Source organism: Chanodichthys erythropterus, chromosome 10 (genome assembly GCF_024489055.1).
Source record: "Chanodichthys erythropterus isolate Z2021 chromosome 10, ASM2448905v1, whole genome shotgun sequence".
NCBI classification, from domain to species: Eukaryota; Metazoa; Chordata; class Actinopteri; order Cypriniformes; family Xenocyprididae; genus Chanodichthys; species Chanodichthys erythropterus.
Genome location: NC_090230.1, coordinates 21,952,418 through 21,978,066, shown reverse-complemented (window position 1 = coordinate 21,978,066; position 25,649 = coordinate 21,952,418). Strand labels below are relative to the sequence as shown.

Here is a 25,649-nt window from a genome sequence, read left to right as displayed (position 1 = left end):
TCATGAAATGAACTAATCAATTCTCTTACCGGCTCAGAATGCATTGGCTTAGTGTATGGGTCTGTCACGTGTTTAAGGAACGACTCAAAAACCCGAAAGACTCATGAAATGAACTAATCAATTCTCTTACCGGCTCAGACTGCATTGGTTTAGCATGGGACTGCCTGTCACGTCATTAAGGAATGACTTAAACCCGAAGACTTGTCAGACAAGAGGTGAGGTGAGCTTAATCAGCTTGTCATAAACTGAAGACCCAGGTAATGAATTAATCATTTCTGAATCTTATAGCATTGTAGTTTTGTATTGTTTGTAGTGGGATCAACGTTTGCATAAGTAGTAGATGTGTTGGGGAAGTAACACGTAACATTTTAATTACATTTTGCTAAAATGAACGAAATGAACGAAACGACTCGAAAAAAGATTCGTTCATTTTGTTGAACGAGACTCAAAAGTCCGAGTCGATAAAATGATCCGAACTTCCCATCACTACAGTAGATCAGCTTTATCAATATAATTTTTTTTTAGAGTTCTGATTTAAAAAAAGTGCTCATTTAAACACACAGACATCAAGAATCATACTGTGAATCTCAACAGTGGTGGCCATCATAAAGCATGTTGCAATGCATTCTGGGTGCCACCAATCAAAATTCATCCATGCCTCCCATCATGCATTGCTGCATGAATAAATTATGAGCTGAATTGTCGTAGTAATTTTCTTTATTCTCACTATTAAAATGTTGCTGTTTTTCTGTGACTTTTTAGTAGCTTGTTTTCTAATGTTCAGAGTTGATCTGTTGATCAGAATATGTTGCTTGTCACCGTTGTTGAGATTCATACGCTGATTCTTGATGTCTGTGTGTGCCTAAAATATATATTTTTTGTGATGACAACTTTTTAAAAAAAAAAATCTGTATTGTAGAAGCAGATCTGCTGTAGAATCACAGTGCTGCTGTAACCAATAATGTAAATCTAACTCAGAGATTGGGCTCTAAAAGAGCTCAGTGATTAAGATCAAATAAATATGTGAAAGCATAACCAACACCTGATCATCTTTTAATTTTATTTGTCTGGTAGGTTTTAATGCAGTTAAAACTGCCCAAACAAAATCTAATATCAAAAAGTCGAGGGTCAAGAGCTCAACTAAAGCAAACCCTGACCTCGATGATGGTGTCTTAAAAATTGTAATTTTCTCCTTTGGTGATTCTGCTTGTTATCATCAGGTGTCTTCAATAATGCTCAATCATCACTCAATTAATCACTTATTTATCTCATTAATGCTTCAGTGGGTGGAATAAAAATATGGCAGGACTTTTACTCTTTGACCCCTGGATTACCCACCTCTGTCCCTTATTTAGTGTGCCGTTCGCTCCCTTCAGATTGGAATCTCACTTAAGATGGCAAAATACCCTGAACCTGTGAAGTCCACTTCGCAGTCCTCTTACTGTCGAATGGAACGCACATGAAGTCACTGTTTTAGGTGAACATATGAATGATCATTGATCATCGGCCTATTCGTCGTTCTGTTTTACTCATTGAAATACAGTGAGGCAGTTTTTTGTTTGAGAGGGAGGTGGGGGTTGTGTTTGGATTATCCCGAATAAAGTTGGGGAAGTGCTTAACTCTACATATTCTTAAATGTTTTCGAAATCTCTGTCTGAATGAAAGCTAAAATATAATTTTTAATATCTCTAAAATTGACCAAAATGAATATCTCATTCAAAAGCAAAGACATTGATAACTTCAACCTTTTGCTACAACTTGTATTTTGAGAATAAAAGCACTAATTTAAGATAACTAAAACAAGAAATAGTATTATTTGAGTCCATATGGAAAATACCATTAGGTTATTTGACAGCTCAGTGGTGAGTCTATGAAAATATACAATGATCACAAGCAGGTTGTATGTTTCCAATGTGCAATGTGATGAATCAGAATGTGGGTTTTAGGGTGTTCTATAAGATGTTCAAGATCTTCTGTGAGAGACACATGTATGTTTGATGAGTGAATGTGTAAATCAGTGATGTTCTGCTGTTTATTTGTTTGTTTGTGTGTGTTAGCTACATTATGAATCTAGCCATATTTTTCTGCTCACAATTTTGTTTTTTTGTAGAGAGAAAAAAAATCACAGCACTTTCCTGTTGTTTTTTTTCTGCCAGTCTTCCAGATGTGATTTATAATTAACTTTTCTTTTTTTCTCCAGGTGCGTCTGGTGTTGATACAAATAAAGTGTCAATGAAGGAGAGAAATTCAGTCACTCTAAACACTGGTGTTAAAGTAACCCAAAAAGACAGAATTAGATGGTTTTTTAATGGCAGTCGTATAGCTGAAATCATTGTAGATCAGAGTAAGATCTGTACAGATGTTCAGTGTGATGAGAAATTCAGAGACAGACTGAAGCTGGATCATCAGACTGGATCTCTGACCATCATGAACATCAGAAACACAGATGCTGGAGAATATCAACTACTGATCACCATCAACAGCAGCAGCAGTGTTAAAATCTTCAATGTTGATGTCACTGGTGAGTATGCATGGTACACTGTAAAAAAATGTCCTGTAGAAATTACAGTAACTTACTGGCAGAGGTGGGTAATCCAGGGGTCAAAGAGTAAAAGTCCTGCCATATTTTTATTCCACCCACTGAAGCATTAATGAGATAAATAAGTGATTAATTGAGTGATGATTGAGCATTATTGAAGACACCTGATGATAACAAGCAGAATCACCAAAGGAGAAAATCACAATTTTTAAGTTACCATCATCGAGGTCAGGGTTTGTTTTAGTTGAGCTCTTGACCCATGACTTTTTAATCTTAGGTTTTGTTTGGGCAGTTTTAACTGCATTAAAACCAACCAGACAAGCAAAGTTAAATGATAATCAGGTGTTGTTGGTTATGTTTTCTCATAATCATTATTTGATCTGAATCACTGAACTCATTTAGAGCTCAATCTCTGAGTTAGATTTACATTATTGATTATAGCAGGACTGTGATTCTACAGCACAAGATCAGCTTTATCAATACAATTTTTTTTTTTTTTTGTCAAAAAAAGTTGTCATTATCACAAAAAGACAATAAATAGTTTAGACACACACAGACATCAAGAATCAGCGTATGAATCTCAACAATGGTGACAAGCAACATATTCTGATCAACAGATCAACTCTGAACATTAGAAAACAAGCTACTAAAAAGTCACAGAAAAACAGCAAAATTTTAATAGTGAGAATAAAGAAAATTAATAAGACAATTCAGCTCATAATTTATTCATGCAGCAATGCATGATGGGAGCCATGGATGAATTTTGATTGGTGGCTCCCAGAATGCACTGCAACATGCTTTATGATGGCCACCACTGTTGAGATTCACAGGATGATTCTTGATGTCTGTGTGTTTAAATAAGTTCTACTTTTTTTTTTAAATCGGAACTCTAAAAAAAAAAAATAATTTTGTATTGATAAAGCTGATCTTGTGCTGTAGAATCACAGTGCTGCTGTAATTAATAATGTAAATTTAACTCAGAGATTTGTCTCTAAATGAGTTCAGTGATTCAGATCAAATAATGTTTATGTGAAAACATAACCAACAACACCTGATTATTTTTTAACTTTGCTTGTTTGGTTGGTTTTAATGTAGTTAAAACTACCCAAATAAAATCTAATATTAAAAAGGCAAGGGTCAAGAGCTCAACTAAAACAAACCCTGACCTCGATGATGGTAACTTAAAAATTGTGATTTTCTCCTTCGGTGATTCTGCTTGTTATCATCAGGTGTCTTCAATAATGCTCAATCATCACTCAATTAATCACTTATTTATCTCATTAATGCTTCAGTGGGTGGAATAAAAATATGGCAGGACTTTTACTCTTTGACCCCTGGATTACCCAACTCTGCTTACTGGCAGCAGGTTGCCAGTAACTTACTGTAAATTGAACTTACAGTAAAAATACTGTATTAATATTTACAGTACCATTTAACTTGCTGTAAACATATTTACAGTACACAGGGGCGCAGGGGCGCCAGAAAATGTCCCTTTAAAAACAGAAAAATACTGTCAGAAAAAAAGCATAGATAAACTGTAAAAAAGATCCTGTGAAAAGACGGTACTTTTCTGGCAGCAGGAGCGCCAGAAAATAGTGTAAAATAACTGTTATTTTAAAACATTTAATAAGACATTTATTTTCCATTATTTTACAGTATTTTTCAGACACTCCTGCTGCGCAGGGTTTATAATGTAGATGAATCAATAGCACAACACAGTTGTTAGATTCAAATGACAGTCCAGTTCATGATGCCTACAAAGCAATCAACAGACAGCCATCATCACCTGAAGTTATTTTGTTTAGCTTTCATTACTACTGCAAATGTGTTTAACAAACACACTGTCACAGCAGTCAGAAAAAACAAGGGAACATTAAGAGTGAAGAGCCCAGGTCCGTGTACGTTTTGATAGTTTGTTTTCCAATTTGAAATGAAATACGCAGAAACGAGAAAACGGTCGTTTCCCGTTTTTTCGTTTGTTAAAAAAACCGGAAAAACGAGATTTTGACTCGATTTTCTTTTTGTTCGGGTCACGGATAGAAAACGGAAACACGACTTCAAAACTCGTTTTCCACATGTGGGCGGTCATTACACGCCCCTTCAGCCGATTGGTCTATCAAATCTGAGCCAATGACGTCATCTTCAGTTCGTTCAACAAGTCAAGTCAAGTCAAGTCAAATTTATTTATATAGCGCTTTTACAATTGGTAATTGTTTCAAAGCAGCTTTACATATTAGAAGCACAGAAAAAAGGGAAGTGGTTAAAAATAAGCTGTACAAACCAATAGTATGTTCCTGCACAACCGGAGGCTGCAGTTTCAGGACCGCAGATCTAGGACCGCAGTTCTAGGACCCTAGTTATTCGTGACAGCGCCACCTACCGTACTGGATGATATAGCGATGGCTGCGGTTTCAGGACCGCAGTACTAGGGCCCTGTTGGTTTAGTTTGTAGTCAGGTTTGCATATAGCATCAATATATTAATCTCAGTAGTATTTGTTTTTAAATGTGATTTTTGATTCAAAATGCAACAGAGGTTAATTACTAAGTGTGCTTTGAGTCACAATTTTAAATTTAAACATGAATTTACACAAAATATAAATGAAAATTGTATATAAATTTTAAAACAATTGTAAAAAAAGGACTTTAACTTTAAGTCTTAGTCTCTTGAATTATACAGTATATTGATTAACCTCCTTAAAGTGAATAAGCTCATTATCAAGTAAGTTAAAGTTGGAATCAGCGTATGCAGTCACTAAATTACAGCCATATTTTAAAGGTTGTTGAGAGGCAAGACAAGACACAAGAATGATTCAAGAATGTTTGTTTGTTTGTTTGTTTATTTATATACATGTCATTTTTGCGACAACGGCACCAAAGCGAACCCCTTTTCCATCAGTTGCTGCATGGATAGAATGGCTGTAGGCTTCAACTCTAGAGAAAGATAGAGCGAGAGACAGAGAGAGAGAGAGAGACAGAGAGAGAGATAAATAAGAAACATTTGTTTAACATATTCAACTGGAATATATATGATTTAACACTTATGCACTGTTGGAGTTTTAGAGAGAGAGCCAAACAGAATATTCATGTTACTGACATCAAATTACAAACTTCAAATGTCCAAGTACATAATAGCAATACCCACCAATTGAATGGTCTCCCTTCTTTCCTCAATTGTTTGTAAATCTTTCTATTATATTCTTCCACTTCACTGAAATAGTTATCAGAGAACAATCACTTTGTGATAACAGAAATATCAGTAGCAAAATGGTGCACTAGGCATTGTGCAAAAATAATTCATATTGTACTCAGACCTGATGGGTGGAACAAAGCTGAACTACAGAACGGGCAGTGAAAGTCCTTGCAGCATGTGGTGCATCTCTTGAATTCGGGCAGGGATCTCCCTTTTTGGATTGTTATATGCATCTTGAAAAAGAGAGAGCCTACTTGTTAGAATATTTTAAGATCATGAAAATATCCCTAGTGCCTTAATCATCTGTCATACAATGAGCCAAACCAAATCCATAAAATCACTTCATATTGGCCAATGGCCATGCAGAACATGACAGAAACTAACAAATGATAACAATGGACTGTATGTGGAGTAGGCCTGCAGATTAGGCCAAACGCCTCATTCATCATTGCAAAACAATGCCAAAACAACACAGTGCAACTAGGCAGTTTAATTATGAAATATATTTTATACTTAAATATGGTAAAACAACGAATATTAAGCCACACTAATACATTAAGTTGCAGGTAAATCTTACAAACCTTACATCAACCATGCTCTTGTCACCTGATAAATTTAATTAATCTGCTGGCTAGATTCACTTATAATACTTCGTCATTAAAACTCAACAAGGATTTATGAAATCATGGCCACGAATTAACATCGTAGTAATTAATAAAACTAGCTCACAAATTCTTAATTTGGTGGGAATTAATTATTAATTAATAGTTAGCAGTTCTCAATATGTAAACTTCGCACCGTTTAAACGTTATCAAATAAAACTTAATTAAATATCGGTACTCACCGTCTGATTGCTGTCCACATTGTTCATCTTTAATTAGTGTTGATCCAGTACGGTAGGTGACTAAAACTAAGGTCCTAGAACCGCGGTCCTAGAAATGCGGTCCTGAAACTGCAGCCTCCGGTTGTGCAGGAATACCCTTCTCGTACAAACAAGCGTGGTAATATGTAACATATACAAGATGGTGCTACATTAAGCCAATTAATGTCGGCTGACTCCCAGGGGTGGAAAAAACCCCCTAGGAGAAAAACCCAGCGTGCTAACACTGGGAAAAAAGTCCTAGGAGGGAAAAAACCCCTTGGAAGATATATATAATATATGTAAATGGATATGGAGATCAAAATCTAAATTATACATTTTATTATAGAGATTAAAAATAGATTATATATAAATATATGTAAGCGGATACGGGGATTAAAAATCAGAATTATAGATGCAGCCAGAACTGGATCTGTAGGCCCATTGTCTCCTGGGCTACATTGTAGGCAGGTCCAGACACAGGTTCTCCATCTGATCTGGATACGGCCTGGATCCAGCACCCGGCAAACCTCAGGATAAGCAGAGAGACAGATATTAGCGTAGATGCCATTCTTATTCTGATGTACAGGTATATCTAGTGTTATAGGAAATGTTCTCGGTTCCGGCCGACCTAATTATTGCAGCGTAACAATCCTTTAACGGATTTGAAAAATGTTAATGTATTGATAATGTGTTATGTGTATGCAAGAGCAAAGAGATGTGTTTTTAGTCTAGATTTAAACTGACAGAGTGTGTCTGCTTCCCGAACAATGCTAGGAAGATTGTTCCAGAGTTTAGGTGCTAAATAGGAAAAGGATCTGCCGCCTTCAGTTGATTTTGATATTCTGGGTATTATCAACTGGCCTGAATTCTGAGATTGCAATAAACGTGAAGGACTATAATGCATTAAGAGCTCGCTTAGGTACTGGGGAGCTAAACCATTTAAAGCTTTATAAGTAAGTAGCAAGATTTTAAAATCTATACGATGTTTAATAGGGAGCCAATGTAATGTTGACAGAACTGGGCTAATATGGTCATACTTTCTGGTTCTAGTAAGAACTCTAGCTGCCGCATTTTGGACCAACTGTAGTCTGTTTAAAAGCCGAGCAGAACAACCACCCAGTAGAACGTTACAATAATCTAGTCTTGAGGTCATGAATGCATGAACCAACTGTTCCGCATTTGTCATTGAGAGCATATGTCGTAATTTAGATATATTTTTTAGATGGAAGAATGCGGTTTTACACCCAGCCAGCACAACATGGTGGGGCCCAGATGGGTGTCACCTGGGCAGCCTAACTGGGGCCCAGACAGTTTTGTCCATGGTTTCCATGAAGGCCCCACATGGGTTAGCCCAGATGAACTGAACACTGCTCAGTGTGCACACTACAGGCTGTTAAATGTAACACAGAAACATGCTGGAGTTAATGAGATAATTAGGTGATAATGAGCAGAATCACCAAAAGACAGAGAAACAAGAACTACAACTTCAGCCACAACCTTAGATGAAATCAACTGAAGATAAAAGACATTAAATCATTCAAGATCTGATTAAACAACTACACAAACAGCATTACCAGCTTCACTTATTACTAACCAGACTGACTTTATTTCTGACATTCATCTACAAAAGATGAGAATTACCAGAGGTTTAGATGTTGATGATTTGTTGAAAATAATAGTTTTGTTTGATGTCACCGTGATCGAGGTCAGCGCTTACTTCAGTTAGCCAGTTTGACTCTTACCTATAACTTTTAATTTATTCTCTGGCTGATTGTTATGGCAATAAAAGCAAGAGACAATGTGATCACCTGCTAAATGATAAAGATGTAGTCATCATTTAGTGGCATAATTCACTGATGTAGTGACTGAGCTTTTTATGAGCAAAAAATGATTAACTTTGTGCTAGATCTTTTCTTGAATACAACAATAGAAATATTTTAATTAGAAAGTTTGAAAAATACATTGTTCACTAAAAACCCCTTGCAAGCTTCACTTAAACAGACATCAAGAATCAGCATATGATTCTCAACAACGGTGACATGCTTCATGCTGCAATGCATTCTGGGAGCCATGGATGAGTTTTGTGTAAGGCACCCAGAATGCATTGTGGCATGTCACCATTGTTGAGAATCATACACTGATTCTTGATGTCTGTGTGTGAACAAGTTTTGCAGGTGTTTTAAAATATTTAATGTCCATTGTTTTTTTCAGATATATTCTTCTGCTCTGATTTTTGTAACTTTTTTTTTTAGTTGTTCTGGAGATGATCCAGCACAAAATGAATAACATTTTAATCTATGAACAAAGCCATAATATGATGACTATTAGAGTCATATCATTGAACAGCTGACAACAGCTAAACAAAACTTGCTTTTTTTGCCATAACAAACAGCAAGAGCAGCCTAAGAAACATTATTGCTAGAACAATTAAGATTCAAACTGCCTAACTGAAGTAAGCGCTGACCTCGATCACGGTGACATCAAAACAAACTTATTTTCAACAAATCATCAACATCTAAACCTCTGGTAATTCTCAATAAGAGCTTTTGTAGATGAATGTCAGAAATAAAGTCAGTCTGGTTAGTAATAAGTGAAGCTGGTAATGCTGTTTGTGGAGATGTTTAATCAGATCTTGAATGATTTAATGTCTTTTATCTTCAGTTGATTTCATTGAAGGTTGTGGTTGAAGTAAGTCATAGTTTTTTCTCTGTCTTTTGGTGATTCTGCTCATTATCACCTAATTATCTCATTAACTCCAGCATGTTTCTGTGTTACATTTAACAGCCTGTAGTGTGCACACTGAGCAGTGTTCAGTTCATCTGGGCTAACCCATGTGGGGCCTCCATGGAAACCGTGGACAAAACTGGCTGGGCCCCAGTTAAGCAGCCCAGGTGACACCCATCTGGGCCCCACCATGCTGTGCTGGCTGGGACAGATACTAGAAACATGACTTTCAAATGAAAGATTGGTATCAAAGAGCACACCCAGGTTCCTAACTGAGGACGAAGATTTAATGGAGCACCCGTCAAGTGTTAGAGAGTATTCAAGGTTTTTTCGTGAGGAAGTTTTTGGTCCAAAGATTAGGATATCAGTTTTTTCTGAATTTAATAATAAGAAATTTCTTGTCATCCAGTTTTTAATGTCAGCTATGCATTCTGTTAGTTTTGTGAATTTGTAGGTTTCGTCAGGGCGCGAGGAAATATAGAGCTGAGTATCGTCAGCGTAGCAGTGAAAACTAACACCATGCTTCCTAATTATCTCTCCTAAGGGCAGCATGTACAGAGTGAAAAGCAACGGTCCTAGTACTGAGCCTTGTGGTACTCCATATTGAACCTGTGATCGATACGACATCTCTTCATTTACTACTACAGACTGATAACGGTCAGATAAGTACGATTTGAACCATGCCAAAGCAGTTCCACTAATGCCAATATAGTTTTCAAGTCTTTTTAAAAGAATGTTGTGATCGATAGTGTCAAAAGCAGCACTGAGATCTAATAACACTAATAGAGAAATACAGCCACGATCGGATGATAAGAGTAGATCGTTTGTAACTCTAATGAGAGCAGTCTCAGTACTATGGTATGGTCTAAATCCTGACTGGAAATCCTCACAGATTCCATTTCTTTCTAAAAAGGAGCACAGTTGTGTTGAAACTGCCTTTTCTAGTATCTTTGACAGAAAAGGTAGATTCGAGATTGGCCTGTAATTTACTAAATCTCTCGGATCTAGTTGAGGTTTTTTAATAAGAGGTTTAATAATAGCCTGCTTAAAGGTTTTTGGCACGTATCCTAGTGTTAGAGATGAATTAATTATATCAAGAAGTGGACCTACGACCTCTGGAAGCATTTCTTTCAGTAGTTTAGTCGGAATTGGGTCTAACATACATGTCGTTGATTTTGATGATTTGATAAGTTTAGATAATTCTTCCTCTCCTATAGCGGCGAATGATTCTAGTTTTACCTCAGGGACACTACAATGCACTGTCTGAAGCGAAACTGTAGACGGTTGCATGTTTATAATTTTCTCTCTAATATTATCAATCTTGCAAGTAAAGAAGTTCATAAAGTCATTACTGCTGTGCTTTATGGAAACGTCAGCAATTGAATCTCTGTTTCTAGTTAATTTAGCCACTGTGTCAAATAAATACCTAGGATTATGTTTGTTTTCTATTAAGAGATTTGAAAAATAAGTAGATCTAGCATTTCTTATAGCCGTTCTGTACTCAATCATTTTTTCTTTCCAAGAAAGGCGAAAAACTTCTAGTTTTGTTTTCTTCCAACTACGTTCAGCTTTTCTCACAGCTCGTTTTAGAGCCCGAGTGTGCTCATCATACCATGGCGTTGGATTAGTTTCCTTAATCTTCTTTAGACGTAAAGGAGCGACTGCATCTAATGTGCTGGAAAAGAGAGAGCCAATAGTTTCTGTTGCAGCATCGAGTTCTTCTAAGTTGTCAGGTATACTAAGGCGATGAAACTGCTCGGGGAGATTATTTATAAAGCAATCTTTAGTGGTAGACGTGATGGTTCTACAATATTTATGGCTGGGTGGTGGTTTTGTAGCCTTGGCTAATTGTATTATACACGAGACTAAATAATGATCTGATATATAATTTATATATCTGATATAGAATTTCAACAGCATCAATATCAATTCCATGCGACAGTATTAGATCTAGGGTATGATTACGACAATGAGTGGGTCCTGACACGTGTTGTCTAACTCCAATAGAGTTTAAAATGTCTGCAAATGCCAATCCAAATGCGTCTTTGTTATTATCTACATGGATATTAAAATCACCAACAACAAGGACTTTATCCGCAGCTAGTACTAACTCTGATAGGAAATCAGCAAATTCTTTGATAAAGTCAGTATGGTGCCCTGGTGGCCTGTATACAGTAGCCAGCACAAATGTCAACTTACATAATGTTACATAAAGCACCATCACTTCAAAGGAATTATATTTGAAATTCTTTTGAATGATTCTGAATATATTACTATAAATTACAGCAACACCTCCCCCTTTGCCTTTCTGTCGAGGATTGTGTCGATAATCATAACCTTGAGGACTAGATTCATTTAAAGTAATGTAATCGTCTGGTTTTAGCCAGGTTTCTGTCAAACACAGCAAGTCTAGTTTATTGTCTGTGATAATTTCATTTACAATAAGTGCTTTTGAAGAAATAGATCTAATATTCAGTAACCCAAGCTTTATCATTTGTTTATCTGATTTATCTGTGATTTTCATTTTTTGAACATCAATTAAATTTTTACCCTTAAAAGGTTTCGGAAATTTTTTGTATTTACTAGTTCGAGGTACAGACACAGTCTCTATGTGATAATATCTAGGTGTCAACAAAATAATAGTCCTCAGTAGATGTCATCAATCGGCTTTCTTCTGTGCAACCTAACGCGTATTTCACAGAAATATGTTTGCACAGATAAAAAAAAAGTTTAAAAAACCTACAGTAAATTTAATTAAGTCTGTTTTTAAGCTGTCATTGTGTTTTTAAAATGTAAAATGTAAATGCCTCTACATCTGTTACCAAGCGCATGACATCCTTTGGGCTACTACCACCGATCAATAGGCTATACATAATGATAGACTATTCTCTATTATAGAACAGTGGCTACTGCACTCATTTTTTTTTCTTATTTTAATGTTTTGTTTACATTTTATACATTTAAATTCGATCATTTAGCAGACGCATTCCTTGCAGTAGACTATGCAGTCATATTAGAAAATAGGCACTAGGTGGCAACACCTAATAACGTTATCACCATCGGGGGGCTTTTTAGTTTTCCTTAGCTTATAAATGGCCATACAGATTTTATCTCTTAAATTAAACACTTTTATGAACACAGTGAACATTATTATATGTCACAGTTTACTTGCTATCCTCACTTTTTCTGTCTTTCCTTCGCTTTTGAATGAATTAGCTATAAATGGCCCTGAACATTTTACTTTCAATTTCGATTTAACGGCTATTGGCGATTCTGCGTCAATTGCTTTAGTGGACAACAGCAAAACAAAAACTCTCGTATATTAAACATAGAACTTTTATTATCTTTGTAATTATTTTATTATCTTTTATCATCTTTGTAATTATTTTATTTTGTAAATATTCGTGGCTTAAACAGCGGGAAAATTTACTGTATGCAGTTCTGTGGATGTTTTGAAAAACTTAAACTAAACGGAAATTATTGTTGCTTTGTCAATATAATTTCTGTTTTTCCCCCTGACTTTCAACTGGTGCGATCATCGTTTCATTAACCGACAAGATTATATTAAATTAGAATTAAACGAAATTTGATAAATGTCTGTGAATCATTAAAAAATCACAGGGGTTTAGTTTTAGCCTACATGAACAAATAGCAGAATAAACAACAGAACATGAGGATTCATCATCATCACGCACCTGCCGCGCTTCTGTGAACGGAGAACAAAGGATTCAATTATATAAAAGGAATAAATAGCCTATGTCTGTGCGCGAAATTTATTTAACTTAAGTAGGCTAATTAACATATTACCAAAATGAAAGGGGGAAAAATGCGACAATATGAGTGTCGGTTCATTTTTGAGAAGTTCATAGAAAGGAAACCGAGACGGCAGAACATTCATTTGTTTATTTTACGAGCAATGTTTTGTTTTTATTGTGAGTGTACAAAAATAATAGGCCTATTTAACCCTTCACAGATTCGAATGGTGTTACATATATTTGACCATAAATGTCTGAGTATTTTAAGTTGTTTCCGCTTTTAGGATAAGAAAATTCAAGTGAACGCGTCGGCGCCTCACGCGCAACATCAGTTTTAGTAACTTGACATCACAGCCTGTTAACTGCACTGTTAGCAATTTCTGTAAATTACACAGTATTTTACTGTAATATGAACTGTATTTTACTGTAAAACAGTTATACAGTATGTTACTGTATTTAAAAGTTGCATTATGGGAAATATCCCATTGGCGTCAATAAAATACAGTATTTTTCATTTACTGTAAACTGAAATACAGTAAAAACAAATGAGTGTGAAAACTGACCAATCACAGAGAGGCTTATTTTTCTGCTTGGAAAAAGAAGAAAAGGAAGACACCGATGCAAGAACCAGGCAGCAGCAAAGGTGTGTACAAATATTCCTGCTTTTTATTAAAATAATTTGTATTTTTGGTTTAACTAAAAGTGTACATATATGAGTCCATCTTGCCGGGTGTTAAAAATTAACACTGAAGCAGTGTTAAAGTTAATGGGATAACTGATTGATGATTGAGTGATGATTGACAATTAGTGGAGACACCTGATGATAATAAGCAGAATCACTGAAGGAAAGAGAGAAAAAAGGTGTTAATTAATGGAATGTTTCATTTCAAGTCACCATGAAAGAGGTCAGCGTTTGCTTTAGTTGGGCTCTTTACCTTTTATTATTAATTTTTCTCTGATTGCTCCAACTTTGTGTTTGTAAAGCACATTTGTTATGGTCAGAGAAAATATGATCTGGTCACAATATGTTTTGGTGGTGATATTGTCATCATGCGATGGCCTGATGTCGTTTAGTGTTGAAATCTCTGACCATATGCTTGATGTGTAGCTTTAGTATTAATGATTGTAGTCCTGTGATTTTACAGCTTCAGATCCAACAGTAGTAGAAACTTTTTTTTAAGAAAAATACATTACACACTGAAGCTTCAGTGTTTAAACACACACAGACATCGAGTCAGCATATGATTCCCAAGAACGGTGACGATAAATAAATACAAAACACTGACAAACAGATCAACTCTGAACATCACAAAACAAGCTACTGTCACAACAAAACAACAGAGAAATAAAGCAAACATGAACAATCTAGGAAAATTACAGGACAATTCAGCTGCATAATTTATTCATGCAGCAATGCATGATGGGAGCCATGGATGCGTTTTGATTGGTGGCTCCCATCATGCACTGCAACATGAAGCACTTTGTTTGATTGTCACCATTGTTGGGGGTCATATGCTGATTCTTGATGTCTGTGTGTGTTTAAAAAAAAAACCCTTCAGATTATAAAAGCTCTGCTGGATCAGTAACAGTGATGTACTGTAAAGAAATAGTATTACATCTATATCACCAGTTAATACTGGATGTTACTAATGAATCATCTAATGATACATACTAATGATCACAGTTTCTCTGACCATAACAATTGTGCTTTACAAACACAAAAAGTTTGAGCAGCCAAAGATAAATTAATGTTAATAGAGTCAAGAGCCCAGCTAAAGGAAATGCTTTTCACCATCATGGTGACTTCAAACTAAACTTTCATTCAAACATTAACATCTAAACATCTGTTCATTCTCAGTAAGAACTTTTGTTGATGTATGACAGAAATCAAATCAAACTGGTTAATAATAAGTGTAATAATGTTTAATGGCTGGAAGTCAGTTGTAGTTGTTGTGTCTCTCTCTTTTTCTCTTGTTGTTTCTTCAGTGTTTCTGCTTATTAACATCAGGTGTCTCCACTAATTGTCAATCATCACTCAATCATCAATCAATTATCTCATTAACTTTAACACTGCTTCAGTGTATGAGAGCAAACACGTTCCACTGCAGAGAGTTATTTTAAATTTGAAAGTTTTTAAGATTGTTCTTATGACTGAATTTGTTCATGAATTGTTTTAAAATGCTGTAATGTTAAACGTTTATGTATAAATGTTACTGCAGGCTTGGGGAATATCAGATTTTGTGAAGAAAACTGAAAGCTCAGTCTGCAAGAATATTAAAATGTTATTTCAAGTATTACAATTGAACAATTAAAAACAAAATTATAAACGTTATACAGTTGTCATTGTCTTTTTATTATTTACTGAGACCTATTAAAATACAGTAATTTACAATTTGTACAGCTTTATAGTAAATAGAAACAGTGGACAATGAATTACAGGAAATTTTACAGCGTAAAGTTATATATTTTTGATTGTATTAAAATATATTTCTAGAGAAAAGACCTTAAAATTATTGTATTTTTTACAGCAAAAAATACTATACTGTAAATATGTTTACAGCAAGTTAAATGGTACTGTAAATACTGTATTAATACAGTATTTTTACTGTAAGTTCAATTTACAGTAAGTTACTGGCAACCTGCTGCCAGTAAGTTACTGTAATTTCTACAGGAAGTTTTTTACAGTGTACCACTTTTTGAAAGGGTCGATATTGTCCCGACCACTTTTTGAAACCTCTCGCGGCACGGATATGTAATACAAAAGAAACAGCTCTAGTTGATTATCAATTTGAGTTAATAATAGACGATCTGGCGCTAGAATGTGTTGTTTTTGAAATCATGTTGAGTGCTCGTTGTCGCTGCTATCAGAGGCGCTACAGTGTTCTCTTGGCGCTCGTGCACACTGAGCCGTGTTCACACGGACGAGCGCTTCAATCTATCGCTCTGTTGCAGAGACTCTCTATTTGTTAGGTTGAAATCACAAAACAAAATAGCTACACATAAACGTTTCCCTGCTCTTGATATACAATCACTGATGAACATCTTTGGTTTTAATGAGAAAAAAAAATACATGGTTGGGTTAGAACCCAGAACCTCTTGCATGCTAAATGAAAATGCTGCCACGAGTCTATCAGGACAACCTTATAAGAATTGTGGATCCTCGTATTTATTAACTAAAATACATACTCTCGGGACTAATGGCATATTGTATTATAGCAGATGTAAGGAAAAAACTATCATATTAATTTACGCCACTGCAAACAGCATCCCCAGCTTCACTTATTACTAACCAGATTGACTTGATTTATGTTAGACATCAACAAAGGTTGTTATTGAGAATTAGCAGAGGTTTTAACTCTGTTTCATTTGAAGTCACCATAATGGTGAATAGCTGTTCCATTAGTTGGGCTCTTCACTCTTAACGTTCACTTGTTTTTTCTGACTGCTGTGACAGTGTGTTTGTTAAACACATTTGCAGTGTTAATGAAAGCTAAACAAAATAACTTCAGGTGATGATGGCTGTCTGTTGATTGCTTTGTGGGCATCATGAACTGGACTGTCATTTGAATCTAACAACTGTGTTGTGCTGTTGATTCATCTACATTATAAACTCTGCGCAGCAGGGGCGCCCGAAAAATACTGTAAAATAATAGAAAATAAATGTCTTATTAAATGTTTTAAAATAACAGTTATTTTACATTATTTTCTGGCGCTCCTGCTGCCAGAAAAGTACCGTCTTTTCACAGGATCTTTTTTACAGTTTATCTATGCTTTTTTTCTGACAGTATTTTTCTGTTTTTAAAGGGACATTTTCTGGCGCCCCTGCGCCCCTGTGTACTGTAAATATGTTTACAGCAAGTTAAATGGTACTGTAAATATTAATACAGTATTTTTACTGTAAGTTCAATTTACAGTAAGTTACTGGCAACCTGCTGCCAGTAAGTTACTGTAATTTCTACAGAAAAATTTTTAACAGTGTGTCAAAATAACATAGGCTACATTCAACCAAATATATAAAAAGTTATACTGCTCATTTTAAGTAGTCTGTGTAGGCTACAATAAAAGCGTTTAAATAATAAATAGTGAATCGTGAATATTGAAACATTTGGATTTGTGTCAAATTAGAGAGGTAGTTATAACGCCAGATTCTGTTTCAAAACAGCTTTAAATTAATTTGTTTTGGCTTAACATTTATATATTATTTTTGTCATAACTAAAATAGCTATGTAGCTGTAATTTTGATCTTTAATGTTTGATCTTTACATATTCCCTCAATCTTTTAACCAAAGGGTTATTAACATTAGCCTATATTCAGCAGGCAATGTTAGGCTATATAAAATAAATAAATAAAGAGAGATGAGAGTAAAATAAATAAAGAGTTTGTTTTTCAAAATTGCTAGTTTTCAAAACTGTAGTTTTTTTTTTTTTTTTTTTTTTTTAATCTGTGTGGGTAGTGCAGTTTCACTATGCATATTAAACTACAAACAGCATTACAACAGTCTGTGTGTTGATTAACATTTCTGAAATAAATATTTCTGTGAAATACGCGTTAGGTTGCACAGAAGAAAGCCGATTTATGACATCTACTGATATAGCGGCAGAGGACTGTTATTTTGTTGAACGAACTGAAAATGATGTCACTGGCTCAGATTTGATTGACCAATCGGCTGAAAGGGGCGTGTAATGACGAGTTTTGAAGTCGTGTTTCCGTTTTCTATCCGTGACCCAAAAAACCAAAAAACGAGTCAAAATCTTGTTTTTCCGTTTTTTTTAACAAACGAAAAAACAGGAAAGGACCGTTTTCTCGTATCTGCGTATTTCATTTCAAATTGGAAAACAAACTATCAAAACGTACACGGACCAGCCCAACTAATGGAACAGCTATTCACCATTATGGTGACTTCAAATGAAACAGAGTTAAAACCTCTGCTAATTCTCAATAACAACCTTTGTTGATGTCTAACATAAATCAAGTCAATCTGGTTAGTAATAAGTGAAGCTGGGGATGCTGTTTGCAGTGGCGTAAATTAATATGATAGTTTTTTCCTTACATCTGCTATAATACAATATGCCATTAGTCCCGAGAGTATGTACATTAGTTAATAAATACGAGGATCCACAATTCTTATAAGGTTGTCCTGATAGACTCGTGGCAGCATTTTCATTTAGCATGCAAGAGGTTCTGGGTTCTAACCCAACCATGTATTTTTTTTTTCTCATTAAAACCAAAGATGTTCATCAGTGATTGTATATCAAGAGCAGGGAAACGTTTATGTGTAGCTATTTTGTTTTGTGATTTCAACCTAACAAATAGAGAGTCTCTGCAACAGAGCGATAGATTGAAGCGCTCGTCCGTGTGAACACGGCTCAGTGTGCACGAGCGCCAAGAGAACACTGTAGCGCCAGCGACAACGAGCACTCAACATGATTTCAAAAACAACACATTCTAGCGCCAGATCGTCTATTATTAACTCAAATTGATAACCAACTAGAGCTGTTTCTTTTGTATTACATATCCGTGCCGCGAGAGGTTTCAAAAAGTGGTCGGGACAATATCGACCCTTTCAAAAAGTGGTACACTGTAAAAAACTTCCTGTAGAAATTACAGTAACTTACTGGCAGCAGGTTGCCAGTAACTTACTGTAAATTGAACTTACAGTAAAAATACTGTATTAATACAGTATTTACAGTACCATTTAACTTGCTGTAAACATATTTACAGTATAGTATTTTTTTGCTGTAAAAAATACAATAATTTTAAGGTCTTTTCTCTAGAAATATATTTTAATACAATCAAAAATATATAACTTTACGCTGTAAAATTTCCTGTAATTCATTGTCCACTGTTTCTATTTACTATAAAGCTGTACAAATTGTAAATTACTGTATTTTAATAGGTCTCAGTAAATAATAAAAAGACAATGACAACTGTATAACGTTTATAATTTTGTTTTTGATTGTTCAATTGTAATACTTGAAATAACATTTTAATATTCTTGCAGACTGAGCTTTCAGTTTTCTTCACAAAATCTGATATTCCCCAAGCCTGCAGTAACATTTATACATAAACGTTTAACATTACAGCATTTTAAAACAATTCATGAACAAATTCAGTCATAAGAACAATCTTAAAAACTTTCAAATTTAAAATAACTCTCCGCAGTGGAATGTGTTTGCTCTCATACACTGAAGCAGTGTTAAAGTTAATGAGATAATTGATTGACGATTGAGTGGTGATTGACAATTAGTGGTGACACCTGATGTTAATAAGCAGAATCACTGAAGAAACAACAAGAGAGAAAGAGAGAGACACAACAACTACAACTGACTTCCAGCCATTAAACATTATTACACTTATTATTAACCAGTTTGATTTTATTTCTGTCATACATCAACAAAAGTTCTTACTGAGAATGAACAGATGTTTAGATGTTAATGTTTGAATGAAAGTTTAGTTTGAAGTCACCATGATGGTGAAAAGCATTTCCTTTAGTTGGGCTCTTGACTATTAACATTAGTTTATCTTTGGCTGCTCAAACTTTGTGTTTGTAAAGCACATTTGTTATGGCCAGCGAAACTATGATCTGGGCTGTGTTTTTCAAAAGTGCTGTGGTCAGATTCATTAGTAACAGCCAGTATTAACTGGTGATACAGATGTAATAACATTTCTTTACCGTACATCACTGTTACCGTTTGAGATCCAGCAGAGCTTTTATAATCTGAAGGTTTTTTTTTTAAACACACACAGACATCAAGAATCAGCATATGACCCTCAACAATGGTGACAATCAAACAAAGTGCTTCATGTTGCAGTGCATGATGGGAGCAACCAATCAAAACGCATCCATGGCTCCCATCATGCATTGCTGCATGAATAAATTATGCAGCTGAATTGTCCTGTAATTTTCCTAGATTGTTCATGTTTGCTTTATTTTTCTGTTGTTTTGTTGTGACAGTAGCTTGTTTTGTGATGTTCAGAGTTGATCTGTTTGTCAGTATTTTGTATTTATTTATCGTCACCGTTCTTGAGAATCGTATGCTGACTCTTGATGTCTGTGTGTTTAAACACTGAAGCTTCAGTGTGTAATGTATTTTTCTTAAAAAAAAAAAGTTTCTACTACTGTTGGATCTCAAGCTGTAAAAACACAGGACTACAATTAATACTAAAGCTACACATCAAGCATATGGTCAGAGATTGCAACACTAAACGACATCAGGCCACTGTATGATGATAATATCATCACCAAAACATATTGTGACCAGATCATATTTTCTCTGACCATAACAAATGTGCTTTACAAACACAAAGTGGGAGCGATCAGAAAAAAATTTAATAATAAAAGGTAAAGAGTCAAGAGCCCAACTAAAGCAAACGCTGACCTCTTTCATGGTGACTTGAAATGAAACATTCCATTAATTAACACCTTTTTTCTCTCTTTCCTTCAGTGATTCTGCTTATTAACATCACGTGTCACCACTAATTGTCAATCATCACTCAATCATCAATCAATTATCTCATTAACTTTAACACTGCTTCAGTGTTAATTTTTAACACCCGGCAAGATGGACTCATATATGTACACTTTTAGTTAAACCAAAAATACAAATTATTTTAATAAAAAGCAGGAATATTTGTACACACCTTTGCTGCTGCCTGGTTCTTGCATCGGTGTCTTCCTTTTCTTCTTTTTCCAAGCGGAAAAATAAGCCTCTCTGTGATTGGTCAGTTTTCACACTCATTTGTTTTTACTGTATTTCAGTTTACAGTAAATGAAAAATACTGTATTTTATTGATGCCAATATTAATACTGTGTAATTTACAGAAATTGCTAACAGTGTAGTCTTTTTGAAAAAGTGAGATTTTACTATTTAAAAATATAACTTGTTAAATGTATGCAAAACTCAAGGTATTGGAAAATGGAAATAAACACATTTTCAGCTCTTGAATTATTTCCAACTTCAATACAATACCATTTTCAATATCACCAGAAAAACTGCCATATATTACTGTCTTTCAGACATTTTTATTATCTCTTGTTTTTGATAATTTGGGTCATTTTGATGTAATAGCTTACACAGCACATGGAGGGTGGCTTTTTTGAATCTTTGAACTAAATTGTAAACTAATAAAATAAGAACAAATAAACAGAGGTGTATAGTCCAGGGGTCAGAAATTAGAAGTCCTGCCATATTTTTCATTCCACCCACTGAAGCGCTGTTAAAGTTAATGAGATAATTAAGTGATAAATTGAGTGATGATTGAGCATTATTGAAGACACCTGATGTTAACAAGCAGAATCACCAAAGGAGAAAATCACAATTTTTAAGTTACCATCATCGAGGTCAGGGTTTGGTTTAGTTGAGCTCTTGACCCTTGACTGTTTAATATCAGATCTTGTTTAGACTGTTAACTGGGTTGTAACAGTCAGACAAGCAAAGAAAAAAAGATGATCAGGTGTTAGTTGTGTTTTCACATAATCATTATTTCATCTGAATCACTGAACTCATTTAGAGTCCAATCTCTGAGTTAGATTTATGTTATTGATTATAGCAGCACTGTGATTCTACAGTAGAAGATCAGCTTTATCAACATAATCTGAGGGATTGTGCAAAAGGTGTTCTGATTAAAAAGAAAGCAATATTTAGAGACACAGACATCAAGAATCATCCTGTGAATCTCAACAGTGGTGACCATCATAAAGCATGTTGCAGTGCATTCTGGGTGCCACCAATCAAAATTCATCCATGGCTCCCATCATGCATTGCTGCATGAATAAATTATGAGCTTAATTGTTTTAGTAATTTCCTTTATTCTCACTATTTTATTTTTTTTTTTCTGTTTTTATGCAACTTTTTAGTGGCTTGTTTTCTAATGTTCAGAGTTGATCTGTTGATCAGAATATGTTGCTTGTCACCGTTGTTGAGATTCACAGGCTGATTCTTGATGTCCGTGTGTGCCTAAAAGAACTTTTTTTTTTATTATTTATTCAGAACACCTTTTATGGTCAAGAGCTCAACTAAAGCAAACACTCATCTCCACGATGGTGGCTTAAAAATTGTGATTTTCATCAGGTGTCTTTCAATAATGGTCAATCATCACTCAATTAATCACTTAATTATCTCATTAACTCTGACAGCTGCTTCAGTGGGTGGAATGAAAAATATGGCAGGACTTCTACTTTCTGACCCCTGGACTATACACCTCTGTGTAAATGCGGTTGTCACTACCTGTATTTTTCGTGAGTTAATACGGTTGTAGAATGTGGTTGTCACTCCCGTATTTTACTGAACTGTGTGTGTACAGAACGCGATTAAGCACTGAAAGGTGAACTGACAACCGAATATAGCTTCAGTGTCATGGCCATTAGCAAAAAAACAAACAAACAAACAAACAAACAAAAAACTTTCAAATTATGAATGGGTAATTTATAGAAATTGAGTGGCATTATGGTCAATGAAACTGACTTTACTGCATAATGAAACTATTATGTACTTTGTGTCCCCTCATTGTTGGATATATTGAGAAGCTATAATTGTCATGTTTCAGATGTTCCTGCTGCTCAACGAGATGAACAGAAGACCAAGTCAGTGAAGGAGGGAGAATCTGTTACTTTAGGTTCTGATGCAACGAAAAACCCAAAAGATTTACTGACATGGTATTATAATGACACTCTCATCGCTGAAATCACTGGAGATCAGAGTAAGATCTGTACAAATAATCAGTGTGATGAGAGATTCAGAGATAGACTGAAGCTGGATCATCAGACTGGATCCCTGACCATCATGAATATCAAAACCACTGACTCTGGAGAATATAAGCTAGAGATAAGCAGTAACATCAGCATCCAGCGTCGTCGTCGCCGCAGCGTCACCATCACCAGTGTAAAGAGCTTCAGGGTTTCTGTAATTGGTGAGTATAATCACACTTTCCCTTGATGAATTTTTAAATGCAGTTCAGTATGTTTAAATCCAGTAATAATGTCTGTTTGTCTTTATCTGTTCCAGATCCAGGTCTGTCTCCAGGTGCTGTTGCAGGAATAGTTGTTGTTGCTGTTCTGCTGATTGCAGCTGTAACTGTTGCTGTTGGTATGATTTACGGTTGCCGCAGGATCCATACACTAGTGCCTGAGATTTAATATTTAAAAGTAAAAGACTATACTGTAAAAAAATGGTCAAAGTTGTAAATAAAACAACAAAAGATTATTGTTATATATTTTACATGAAAAAACTATTTCAGTCTTGGTACTTCAAAATTTCACATTTAATTTCACATGGTTTATTAGTAATTATTTGTGAAATTTGCTATAAATTTCACAATCAAACTCTTTTCACTGTATGAATACATTTATATATTATTTTGCAAACAAATTCACAGATGAGGCAGTGCCAAAAACACAATTTATCTCTTGAATAAACTAAATTACCAATAAAATGAAAAAAAAAAGTGCAATAGCTAGTAAGGACATCAGTAACCAATACTCTTTTTAATACTTAACAATATTTCAAGCATTTTAGGTGTGCAGGTTGTTTGTAATTACATGCAAACAAAATATCACATGACGCCATTTTTGTGGGGTGGGCTTCCTGAATAGTGTGTGATATATTTAAGGATGAATCACTGTCTGAACATCTGAGTTTTTGATATGAAGGGTTCAGATCATGAATTTTACAGCAGATACAGTTAGTGTATTTGCACCGTTTGTTGCTTTTGGGATCTGCTTTTAGATAATGTTTGAAAATGATGATGTGTGACAACAGACTTAACAAATATTAAACAACTCCAAAAGTCTAGTATTTAGTGTATTCATGAAACATCAATCCTCTCATTTCTTTTACCTTCTATGAATCGGTTTTCTTAGAGGAGGATGATCATGTGTACTCGTTCCCTAAGCAGACTGAATCTCAACGATGGCGACAAGCAACATATTCTGATCAACAGATCAACTCTGAACATTAGAAAACAAGCTACTAAAAAGTCACAGAAAAACAGCAAAAAAATAGTGAGAATGAAGAAAATGACTAAGACAATTCAGCACATAATTTATTCATGCAGCAATGCATGATGGGAGCTGTCGATGAATTTTGATTGGTGGCACCCAGAATGCACTGAACATGCTTTATTATTCCCACCACTGTTGAGATTCACAGGCTGATTCTTGATGTCTATGTTTCTAAAGTAAAGGTTAAAAAAAAAAAGAAAAAAAAAAGAAATCCTTTGTAGTAATGTTGATCTTCTGCAGTCATCATCATGGTGACCAGTGTCTGCTTCAGTTGGGCTCTTGACTCTTTAACATTAGTTTTCTCTGGCTGCTCTAACTGAATGTTGCTGTAATCATCTTGGACTTGTTTAATTCACTGATTTCTTTCTATTTTATCTTTATTGATTGTGTACTATCTGTGATTCAATTGCTTAAGAACCAGCAACACTTCATAAAAAATATAGAAGTCTTACAATGCACAAAATATTTTGATCTCCTACATAACTTGCACAGCAGAAACATCAACAATCAGAGTAAGAATCTCAACAACGGTGACATCCAAAAGTTTAAAGGTGCTGTAAGGCTTGATTTTCCTGCTAAACGAAAACTGAGATCAAGCATCCTGCAATAAAGCAATAAACCGTATCTGGAGAGAAGATCTTAAAAGAATAGCATAGGACAACACCTTGCCCCCACACATCTACAGTATGCAACCCCCCCCCCCCCCCCACACACACACACACACACACAAACTCTCCTTCCCCCTGCCTCAAGTCACTGAAAATTTATATTCTATGTATAATGTAACTTGTGTAAAATTTATATTCTATGTATAATGTAACATGTTTGGTATAATTTTAAAAGTCTCAGTGCGGTTGGTAAAATGGTCTCAATTTCACAGCAGTCACTACAATTATGAAGAAGATGGAAAACTGAGGGAAATTCTGTCCTCTTTTTGGGTGGTGTCTCTTCTCCTCTCCCCCAAAACAGGTGTTGGTGTAATAAACATTTACGATCCTTTTGTTCTGGTCCTGGTATAAAAGGTAAAGAGCAAAGCAGTCATGTGGGAACTTCTGTAACCAGAACCCCCATACAGAGATGGGTGAATGTCTGAAGATATTCATGTATCACTGTGTGTATATGCATTTCTTTGAGTAATCGATATTATGCATTTAACATTTCTGAATTGGCTTCTAATTGTCTAATTGTAATGTAATTGGCATGATATATTTTACTTGACAAATAAAATGTTATATTTGATTTACTCTGGATTCTTCTGAAATCATTATGACCGGTAGATTATTGGAGTCCATTATTTCCGTAAATCTGCGTCAGGGCAGGTCAAACTAGAGAGCCTCATGAAAGGAGCATGTTGCACATCATGGGACTTTTTGAGTTAGTCTGTTATTGACTTAGCAAGTTGCAGTATCGTGACTAAGAAAACTGTATTTTTGTATGAACAAGCATGTGGCGGTTCGACTCAAATGCATTAGTAAACTCTGCACCCTCTGACTACCCTTACGAAAAAGAAGTTTATTCAAGTGTGCAATTAGTATACTTCTTTTAAACTAAAAATAAGAAAGTATACTTTCAGTCTAC

At 35.0% G+C, this 25,649-nt stretch overlaps 1 protein-coding gene across 1 annotated transcript in view; it reads left to right on the top strand.

Moving 5' to 3' along the window:
• Positions 1–25,310, top strand: part of LOC137029255 (carcinoembryonic antigen-related cell adhesion molecule 1-like) — a 30,276-nt gene extending 4,966 nt beyond the window's left edge. Inside the window, exons 2-5 of the mRNA XM_067398828.1 lie at positions 2,201–2,521; positions 22,619–22,981; positions 23,077–23,157; positions 23,931–25,310. Of these exons, the coding sequence (XP_067254929.1) occupies positions 2,201–2,521; positions 22,619–22,981; positions 23,077–23,157; positions 23,931–24,028 (863 nt within the window). The 3' untranslated portion in view covers positions 24,029–25,310. The remainder of the gene's footprint in view (positions 1–2,200; positions 2,522–22,618; positions 22,982–23,076; positions 23,158–23,930) is intronic.
• Positions 25,311–25,649: the final 339 nt, after the last annotated feature.